Below are 11,436 nucleotides of genomic sequence, written 5' to 3'. Positions count from 1 at the left end.
AGTATATTAAGATTTCAAGGAGATTTTATGCCATTTCTATTTTAAAATACACAGCACCTGGCAGCTGGTCATGATGTTTTATGACTTATCGAACAAGAATAAATCGGTAATGAGTTAAATGAAAAACACTTGAGCCACTGTTGTGTTCCCGCTGGTATGACAATGAGAAATCCCTGCAGAATCACAATGGCTTCATCTTCTTGCTTTCTTTCTTCTGTTATTCTGGGAAATGCATTTCTTGATAAAAAGAAATAAAAAAAACTCTGCCATTCTTTAAATCTGGCCTGTGACCTTCACACACTACCTAGAAGAAAAAGGTAACTATAAAGCCCGGTGACTAAAAATGAAAGCAAATGTCAACCAGCACACGCACACATGCGCGCACGCTTTCTCTAAAAATACACTTGTTCACACTCACACTGTAAGTCAAACAGGAACACTTTTAATGATCATACTCCTTGTACACGGCATGTGCAAAGTTCCGATCAGCAATAAGCTTTCTAATTGGATTAGAGCAAATTACCATTTGTAATGTCAGCTCAGTTTTAGTCATGATGATAATCTTCTGATCCTGCCACTGCAGAGACATTAATTACAACCTAAGACAATGAACCTGAAAAAATACAACATGGTGTCTACAATTTTCCATTGGATTATATCAGCTACATGTTCACATCATAGCCTTGCAGACTGGGTTATTATTTTACTGTAGTTACTTCTGGGTAAATCTTATTAAAACATGCAGTCATGTGAGTGTATATCATTTAAAACATAAATTATAAACATACTAATCTTACAGTAAGGTCCTATTAGTTAACGTTAGTTAATCCATTAACTAAAATTAATAAAGATCACAAATACTTCTTTTGTTATCTTATTCACTTTAGTTAAAGGATGCAGAACACATACAGTTTAACCCAATTTTATGTTAATCTTGAGTACCTACAGAGTAGTACTTCACCCTTCATATCTCCAAAAAGTCTTTAGTTTGATCATATTCACAAAAGAAAGATGCAGCTTTACGATTCTCTCCGAAAACAGCCGAGCTACTGGCAGTGTTGCCAGACAAAATTTGGGCTGCTTTAAAAAAATAAAAGCCGCCCAATCAGCTGCTTTTTTCTTCGCTCTTATCATTAGTCATTGTTATTTTAATACCTTCGAGCTCAAAGTATCACAGTAATATAATGTGTAGTGCAGTCATCAACTCATTTTTGCTTAACGCAACCCTTACTGGTTTAGTTTAACAGAGACCTGTCAATCAATTTACGTCTTAGTGAGATGTGATGACTTGTGAGTTGTGAATATGCAGCTTATTCATTTATTCATTTGAAGTAATTGCGATGGCAAAGTGGCCTAAATATAAGTTACACGATAAAAAGTCTAAGTGGATTACATGTGGTGAGAGATGAATAGAAGACTTCTAAATATAATTGTAACTGAAATAAGAAAACGTGGGTGTGTGCATGAACGTAAATGCCAGCTACATTACATTTGTTTCTCATCACTTTATTGTGCACTTTTTGCACAGAAATTAGCATATTTTTACTGTGGACATTGAAAATGAAGCATGTGTTTTTCCAAGGGTTAAAGTCATCGGTTAATTTCCACTTTGAAAAGAAGACATTTTATGCATATTTTCGGACTGTTTTGATCCATATTCCGGTGAAATTGATTTATCTTTATTTTATTTTGTCATTATTCTTTATTCATTATTTTATTTGGTCCTTATCAACCTTGACATGGCAATAAAATTCTCATTATTTTGGCAGTTAAAATTTGGGCTGGTTTTTGTTGAAGTGGGCGGGTTTTGGTGAGCTTTTGGGCTGGAAATCGTCAACCCGATCTGGCAACACTGGCTACTGGAGGCGCGCCATGAACGGAGCTACAGATTGACGAGAACTCGCGTGTCATTTGCCAACAAAACACAGACATTTGATGCCGTTTTACTTACCATCTGCAGTTCTGAATCATGACTGGGATCTTTTATAGCTGTGACTGCTCCACCTTTTTTAGTATCAAACGATGTGCAAATCCAGCGTCGAACTGGGCCTTGTTTATAAAACGTTCGTCAACAAACACACTTGCAAAACTCCGTTTCTGCCCCGGAAAAACAAACTGCATCCACTGTTCACGTAACGCTGGGTTCCTCTGGAAGCTAAGCAATGTTATCTTTGCCTTACAACTAGGGTGGGCGGTATGACCAAAATTTTATTTCACGGTAACGATATCTTTCACAATATAGTTTTTTATATAGGTAGTTATTCCAGAAAATGTACAAAAGGGCTTTATATAATAAATAAGCTTGAATATTTAAGAAAAGAAAATGACTTGATCTTACTTGATTATTTTGTATTTATTTTTAACCTTATAAATACAGTAAACATTTTCTTTTGATTTTCTTTTGAGCCCTCCTCGTCTGTTCGTTTCTCCTTTTCCATGTTTTTACAACCTCCCAGCGTATCCTTCAGTCTTGCATTCAACGGTTTGTCCAGTCTCAGCCTCACGCGTGCTGCACGTGAGTTGGCCACGCCCACTTATTAACATTTCACGGTATACAGTACACGGAATAAAAAATTATTTTACGGTACACATTTCATTCCACGGTAATGATATATACCGTCATACCGCCCAGCCCTACTTACAACCAAAACCACACTTCTTTAGAGATATTCTTCCCGAGTGAGTCCAGTGCAGCAGTGCAACCAGCCGAATGAAGCGCGCTCCTGCTCTAGCTCTGGTCTATGTGTGCGCAGGCGCGCTCTTTTGGGAGAAATGCCCATACAAGGAGTTCCACCCTTCAGGACGTCATGAAGAGCCATGATTGAAAAAAACTGTACGAAACTTGTAATAATAAACCCGAAAGTGTGTATTCTGCACAGAAATACTCTGTTATACATCCAAATCGTTTTTTGAATCCAACTCTTTTAACAGTGTAAACAACTTAAAAGGATAGTTCACCCAAAAATGAAAATTTGATGTTTATCTGCTTACCCCCAGGGCATCCAAGATGTAGGTGACTTTGTTTCCTCAGCAGAACACAAACGAAGATTTTTAACGAAAACCGGTGCAGTCCGTCAGACAAATAATGGGAGTAGATGGGCACCAAACCTTTAAACCTTTAAGTAAACAAAAACATGCACAGACAAATCCAAATTACACCCTGTGAGTCACAGGCTGTGACTCGTGACGATACATTTGGACGTGGCTGTGTATCAAAGGTAAAAAATGATAAAAATACTGTTCAGTTTCTCGCAAAAACCAATCGTTTCGTGTCTTAGGACATCAATGTATCGTCACGAGTCGCAGGGTGTAATTTGGATTTGTCTGTACATGTTTTTGTTTACTTTTAAAGGTTTGGTGCCCATCTACGTCCATTGTTTGGCTGGCAGACTGCACCGGTTTTCGTAAAAAATCTTCGTTTGTGTTTTTTCTGGGGAAACAAAGTCACCTACATCTTGGATGCCCTGGGGGTAAGCAGATAAACATCAAATTTTCATTTTTGGGTGAACTATCCCTTTAACATGCATGGAACAGCATTGGACCCCACTCCTTTAACTAAAATAAATAAGACAATTTCTTTTGTTGAAGTATTTATTCATCTCTGTTCACTTTAGTTAATAAAAAGACAACAATCATTGTTAGTTAATGTCAGCTCAGGTAATATTAATAGATACTTTTGACTGTAATATTGTACTAAACGATGAAACTAACATTTACCAGGATTAATAATTGCTATAGAATATTTTTTATTCTTAGTTTATTTTCTTCTTCTTCTTCTTTCTCTCTTGGCTTGCTCCCTTCAATCAGGGGTCACCGCAGCGGAGTGATCCGCACCGCCAATTTGGCACGTTTTACGCCGGATGCCCTTCCTGACGCAACCCAGTCCTGAAAGTGCACTTCTTAGTTCATTTTAACAATTGAAATAGCTGAAAAGTATTACCATAATGTTCTTTTCTCTGTAAAACTTATTTAGTGAGTAAAAAAAAACTTTCAAGTACAATATAATCTTATTTTTTTCTTTTTTGGGTGAAATATGTGAAATTCACCCAGTAGTGTAGCAAGTCAGCCCAGAGCCCATATGTAAAAACATTTTTACGGCCCCCAAAACAATACATGTGGGCTCCAATGCTCCTTATCATTGTCTTTTCTGAGGTAAATCACATTATATGAGTATTCACAAGCCGTTTCATTGACAGTAAAAATGCTTGGAAATAATATTAGACCTTTTCAATCTATTCATATTTGTAGCATGCCAGCCAGCCAATAATCACGATAAGTGTTTTGTCACTTTTATTATAACACAAATTGTCTCCTTTAAATTCTGTCAATTTTATCAGAAAATACAAACAATACATGTGTTTTCACACTCTTTATAAAACGGTTAGTTCCATTCCTCAATTCTGATTGGTCAGCAGCTGTGTCGTATTCATGATACGGCACTGCTATGACCGCTTCACTCAACGGTTTTGTGTATCATTGAACCCCCTTAGCAACCACCCTTAGCAACGTAAACACAGCTGCAGCAGTTAGGGACTACTTTTTACAGCGGAAGGCAGTTAATGATTTTACTTTATGAAAACGTACAACTTAATATATATAAATTAATATATATTTTTGATTTTAATATTTTCATTGTGTGGTAACCGTTTTATAAAAGCAATAAGGTACTTGAGGCCGTGCTGTATCATGAATAAATCACGGCTGAAGGGGTTGCAGGCACTCCGCTTCGCGTCGTGCCTAACAACGCCCTTCAGCCGTGATTTATTCATGATACAGCACGGCCTCTCGTACCTTATTGCTTAATTAATGTGGGGTAAGATCACTGTGTTTGCCTCAGCTAGTGGCATCAATAATCTTCCTATTTTTTAGAAGTTACAGCACAAAATAAACATGTATAAATATCAAAATATATGTTGAAAAAAAAATCAGAACAACTTAATAAAAAACAAATGTCATGTAATCGATCAATCAATGTTTCGAAAATCGTCAAGAAGCATGTAAATAGTCATAACAGTCATAACGTAAGATATACCCCAGAAACGCAAACAATATAACTTGCTTACAGTGTTTTATTATTTTATTATTTTCATAAATTCTTAATTCAAATTCTTTTCTTGGACTAGGTGGAATTTTCACATTGATTAACAATATTCCTACAGCATAACACAACTGTAATCTCCTAATGCTGACTTTATTCTAAACATATTATGGCAGTAAATTATATTTACTAAATTTGCCATGGCATATGCTTTTGTTGAAGCTATCTGTATTTCAACTTAAAATAATCATGTTTAATAATGAAAACTACAATGCCCATGATGCTGTGCAAAATTCAACCAATCAGAATCATGGTCACAACTTATGCCAAAAACAGCCTTTCCCATGAAGCACCACAAGTGACACAATCAAGTTGGTCTCCCTACATTCATGTCTATACAGACAATATATTTTATTGCAAAAAATGCATTGCAAATGCAATGCAAATTATGCATTTTTGCAATAAACTTAAATACATTGTCTCCATAGATATAATCAATATATTTTTTTTTTGTCATTTGCAATGCTTCATGAGATTATAGTTCTTTCCCTCAGCGAAGTGGTTAAATACAGTCTTGAAATGTTGTATATTTGTCAGATTTTTAAATACTTTAAAATAAAAGTATTTCATGTTGCAGTAATGCTTTAATGATTTTTTTAATCCCTATGTGAAAACATAATATAAATATTATATAAATACTTCCAATGCCACTGGAAAAGTGGCGACCACTAATGCAGTCTATTGTTTGTTCATCAGGAACTGATTGATTTTATGATGATTTTAAATTAATGTTTAGGTTCAGCTGAGGATGGGGCTATATCCAAAATCAGTTATGCTGACTTTATTCTAAAAAATACAATGGCAGTAAAACTTACATATTTACTAAATGGCTTAATTGAAAAACTCTCAGCACAGTGGCCCAAAATGCAAAATGCAAAAAAAAAAAACAAAACTCTTTTTAGTTGTAATTAATTTAATTCTCTGTGGATGAATTTGCCAAAAGAAAGGCCCAAAGTCCTTGGTGTTTAATTTAAGTCTTTGTGTATTCTCACTGAAAAGAATGTCTACTTTTGCTATCTTTCGATAAAAGAGAATTAAAATGAAAGAAAGGGAATTAAAACAGTGCCAGCGTCACTGAAGCTAGATGTGATCAACTAGCGAGCTACCAACCTCACACTGGATTGATATATATATATGTGTGTGTGTGTGTGTGTGTGTGTGTTTACTACTTATTTTATTTGGCCGGGCTCATATTCCTGTGCATACCCAGACGCTATGCCCCTGGATTCACCCAGATAGTTCCCATTACTAGAACCCACAGGTACAGTATGAAGACGAAAATTGACTCTGAATAAAATATACACGAGGAGACCCCCCCAAAAAAGCAAGCAAGTCATACAGAAATACATTTATTGAATCGTTTCAGCTTCAGCTGTTGAATGGCGATGTTCCACTGCTTCAGCGTCCAGACATCACAGATCAGGATCAGAACAGAGATTTTAGGATGGGATAGACAAGTCCAATCAGAATGCTGGCACTCAGGACACTCCCTCCAGAGCTCAACCTATCACCATACTGGTTCAGCAGCTGCAGAGCAGCCCCATTGGTCCATCCGAATCCCAACTATGACAAAGAAACAAGATTGAAGGTTTAGGTTATTATTCACATCTCTTGCATAAACCGCATGGGATGAGCTATTCGCCATAGTGTAATAGTTTAATCCGGTTTGGGTTCTGCAATAGCAGCACTAAAGCTTACAATACTAATGTCAGTTTCTGAAATAAAGTCTTTTCATGATATATCTTTTGAATTGATTCTATGAACTTAGAAATTGATGATCTGAGCTTCTATTAATTTGCCGTTCCTACTCTAGACACTCTATTGGTCCTCTGGGTCCAGGAGAAAATTAGATTCTACATTTCAAGAATGGTTCTGCTGGGCTGAAGAACTCTAATTTACCCCTAATTCCTCTAGAGATTAAAATGTCTCTGAAGCGCTCTGCCCAGCTCCAAAGCAGATTTATGAATTTGAATATGTAAATATGAACAGACCATTAATACCTGAACTTCATACTCGCCACCTCCTCCGGGCTTTCCATCACCGTTGACATCGTACTGTAACAAGGACATGGGGTGAAGAGAATTACAGAGAAAAAAAAGAGAAAGAGTGAGAAAGTTAAACACTAAGCCATAACATTAATTTATATGCAATTCGTTTATTTTTAAAAGAAGCATTTACATTAAAAATGTCATTTATTTTCTCCTTAGGAAAATCAAGTTTTCAAAAAAGCTTTAAAGACAGACCTGTTTTGAGCATCAGTGTGATGGCATATGCTTTTGTTGAAGCATCTGTTTTCATTGTTTTAACTAAAAATAATCATGTTTAATAATGGAATTTGTGGTGAAAAACTACATTACCCATGATGCTGTGCAAAATTCAACCATTCAGAATCATGGCCAGCAAATCATGCCAAAAAAGCTTAAAAACATGCCAAAAAAAAGCATTGCCCATGCCACCACAAGTGACATAAGTGACATGGTCTCCCTACACTCTCTCATATATATTATGTCTATAGAGACAATATATGTTATTGCAAAAAATGCAATGCAAATTATGCAATTTTTGAAAAAAAAAAAAAAAACTTAAAATATATTGTCTCTATAGATATAATCAACATTCATTTTTGCCATTTGCAGTGCTTCATGAGATTATAGATTCCTAAATACAGCCTTGACATTTTGTCTTTGTCAAATTGTCAAATACTTTTAAAAATAAAAGTATGTAATGTTGCAGCAATGCTTTAATGAATATTTTTTAAATCCCTATGTGAAAATGTAATAGTATACTTCCACACTGCAAAAAAAGATTTTCTTACTTAGATTTTTTGTCTTATTTCCAACCCAAATATCTAAAAAAATTCTGAAATCAAGAAGGATTTTCTAGACTAATAAAAATTGTCTCGTTTTTAGAAAAACACTCAAAATTTAGCTTGAAATAAGCAAAATAATCTGCCAATGGGGTAAGAAAAATAATCTTGTTTTCTGTTTGAAATGTTTTTTTTTTTTTTTTTTTTTTTTTTTGCTTTTTTGCTTACACCATTAGCAGATTATTTTGCTCGTTCTAAGCAAAAACTCACTTAATTTTGACTTGTTTTTTTCTGAAAACAAAATTTTGTTGTCTAGAAAATCCTTCTTGATTTAAGAATTTTTAGATATTTTGGCTGGAAACAAGACAAAAGATCTAAGGAAGAAAAGCATTTTTTGTAGTGCAGTGCCACTGAAAAAGTGCACTAATGCAGTCTATTGTTTGATCATCAGGAACTGATTGATTTCAAGATGATTTTAAACCAGGGATGTCAAACTCAGTTCCTGAGAGAGTTTATGCCCCGTCTACACGAAGCGAAGACGCAGATATTTCCCTGCGGTTTGGCCTCTCATGTACACGAAAACCCCGTTTGTATCACAGAAAACGATTATTTCTAAAAACTCTGGCCAAAGTGGATAAATTTGAAAACGCTGTTTTCACGTTGTAGTGTGGACTGTGAAAACGGAGGCTTTTGAAAACGATGACGCATATTTATAGTCATGTGACGCATATTGTACCAATAGATATCTATGCTTACACCAGTAACGTTAATTGTGCCCGTGTCTTCACTGTCACACTGCTGCTAAAGAGATTTACCTTGTACACTCTTCAAATTACAGTCCTAAAATGATGACAAAACATTTACTTTTGCTGTCCTGCAAAACATGACGACAACTGCTTTTCAGATAAAATATGAATGAGCGCGATATAGACGCGTCAGTGGATGATGAGATATTTCCATAAATTATCCCGCCAGAAGAATTGCGTGAAAACTTATTACGTCTGTATAATTTTGGAGGCTTCACGCATGCGCAGTAAGGCGAATTTGATGTTTTGATACGTTTCAGTGTGGATGAGAAACTTTTGGAAAACGCTTGGAAACGCTAGTGTAGACAGAGAGCGTTTTAAAATGAAAACTCTGTTTTTAAATGTATCCGGATTAATGTAAACGTAGCCTTAGTTCCAACTCTGCTCCAACACACAAACCATGTAGTTTTCAAATAAGCCTAAATGACTTGATTAACTGGATCAGGTGTGTTTAATTAGTGTTGAATCTAAACTGTGCATGGCTGTGGCCCTCCAGCAACTGAGTTCGTCAATTCTGTTTTAAGCTAATACAAAAACTAATAAAGGTCCAGCTGAGGATGGGGCTATATCCGAAATCGGTTACTATTCCACTAATATATAGTGAGTGTGAGATCTCAGACATAGCCCAGAGTGAATTTTAGTAGGTTTCACCTTCTCAAACATGGCCTCATATTTAATGTAAGCCCGCCAGTTAGTCTGAATCCACCTTTGGGCCAAACTGAAGGCGAGCTCTTTAGCGTGGGCTGAATCAAGCCTGGAGAGACCTGCAAAGACATGATGGATGGGGTGAGAAGTTGGTGGGTCATTTAAATGGCAAATTTACCAACTACTGAGCATCATTAATCACATCTTAATAGTCACTTCCCAAACTCACAGACAAGATGTGACAGCAGGTAAATTGAATTTTGAAGGGAATAATGTGATTTAGTTCACACATTGAACAGACTAAAGATTCTTGAGGCACACTGCTTCAAGTTATAACTGAATTGGCTGATCTGCAAAATGTGTGTTTGATGCTGATGTATTACAGCCAGCCTGCACCTTCAGATAAACAGCAAACGATAAACGCTGTCACAAGTTGGAAAAAGACCAGACCATTATTGTCTAAAGAATCACAGTGTTTCATTTTTTCAGACATGTTCTCTCCCGATCATTTGGTTCCCAGTGAAACAAAATTTTTGTGAGGAAAAAACCTGACAGAACTTAATTATAAAGTCAGCTAGCCAAATTTGGCAAATGGCAATAAAAATGCACAACATGCCTTCATTCTCAAAAACTAAGAACAAAACTATATATAAAACATAGCTGCAAGCAGCAATTATGGGGCCAAGCACACCAGAGGCAAAATGAGGAATTAAGCATTCCATGGAGCATCAGACAAACTACAACGAAAAAATTAAGCCATTTTAAGATGATTTTAGTCAATCTTTTGATGTAGAACTCTTTGTCAGCAATGTCTGAAGATGATCTGACTCCATCATTGTGAAAACCGGACCAACTGTTTAGGAGGAGTTCGAAAAAGTAGGTTTTCAACATTAATCAAAATGGCAAACAGGATGTTTGGCCCATTTTGGCATAATTGGCATCAATGTTCTCGGCATGACCCAAGGAATATTTTGAGATCACTTTACAAAAAGGCAATTTCAGCAGAAGTTATTAGCATTTTTCTAAATTTTCTTTATAACTTTTGACCACAATATTACTGCCACCAAACTTTTTGAGTACTGTCAGGACAGATACGTCAGTGCACTAATAAAATATAGCATTTTATGACCAAAATTTGGTACGGTTGGATTTGGCATGCTCCTCTGAATCTAACGATGAGATGTTTTGCCAAACCATTCAGAAGTATAAGCAAATAGAGACTTTTTTTTATATCTCATGACCACTAGGTGGCACTATGCCGAAACACTGCAGGTAGCCTCAGGCCATGCCTGTTATAACACACACCAAGTTTAGTCTCAATACGCCTCACATCTATTTGTAGAAGTTGTTTGCGCGTTATTCGAGAATGGTTTGACTAATCAACTTTAATTCCGTACATTTTTGCCAGCATGGTCTGAAGATGATATGTGCCAATTTTGGTGAAAATCTGTGCAACGGCCTAGGAGTTTGAAAAAGTAGGTTTTACAGAAATCCAAGGAATCAAAGCAAAAAATTATTACAGTTCAGAAGTTATTAGCATAAACATGAGTGAAAATTTGGACAAGTGGTGATGCTAGAGAGTTTGAGTTAGAGACTCCAAACTTGCTGTGGTTAATGTTGAGACTGTCCTCTTATCTATCCTCTATTAAATTTCACAACTTTCCCGCAAGCGGTTCTATGGGCGGCTATAGACTCAAGAACGAGAGAAGAAACAGAAGAAGAAGAAGAAGAAAAAGAAGAACGCCAACGGATACAATATATATTTAAATATATATTTAAAATAAAACTATGCTATTTTAATAGCATACTGTTTTGATTCACCACTATGTGTCAATAGTAAAAAAAATAAATAAATATGACTGGCCTAGAGAGCTATTTGTTATTTATTATAACCGGTTAACAGGAACCAATACCCTGCATATTCTCAGTCCTAGAAGGGTGAACAGATGACCGTTTATTCTTACAATTAGCCTGGATGTTGCAAAATGTTTGCCCCAGCAGATGTAGCTCTTTATTTAGTACTTTATGCTCTCATAATAGGTCAAAGAACTGCACTGCCCACCCACTCTTATTACATAAGG

The 11,436-nt window shown here is 35.9% G+C and overlaps 1 protein-coding gene across 1 annotated transcript in view; it reads right to left on the bottom strand.

The window, feature by feature from the left end:
- Nucleotides 1-6,431: 6,431 nt before the first annotated feature.
- The window catches only part of treh (trehalase (brush-border membrane glycoprotein)), a 22,922-nt gene continuing 17,917 nt past the window's right edge, over nucleotides 6,432-11,436 (bottom strand). Inside the window, exons 13-15 of the mRNA XM_073850948.1 lie at nucleotides 9,362-9,474; nucleotides 7,099-7,152; nucleotides 6,432-6,661 (exon numbers count right to left, since the gene is read on the bottom strand). Coding sequence (XP_073707049.1) covers nucleotides 6,524-6,661; nucleotides 7,099-7,152; nucleotides 9,362-9,474 — 305 coding nt within the window. The 3' untranslated portion in view covers nucleotides 6,432-6,523. The remainder of the gene's footprint in view (nucleotides 6,662-7,098; nucleotides 7,153-9,361; nucleotides 9,475-11,436) is intronic.

This window comes from Garra rufa, chromosome 11 (assembly GCF_049309525.1).
Source record: "Garra rufa chromosome 11, GarRuf1.0, whole genome shotgun sequence".
Classification (NCBI taxonomy): domain Eukaryota; kingdom Metazoa; phylum Chordata; class Actinopteri; order Cypriniformes; family Cyprinidae; genus Garra; species Garra rufa.
The sequence above is the reverse complement of the archived record's forward strand: the minus strand, read 5'-3'. Positions and strand labels throughout refer to the sequence as shown.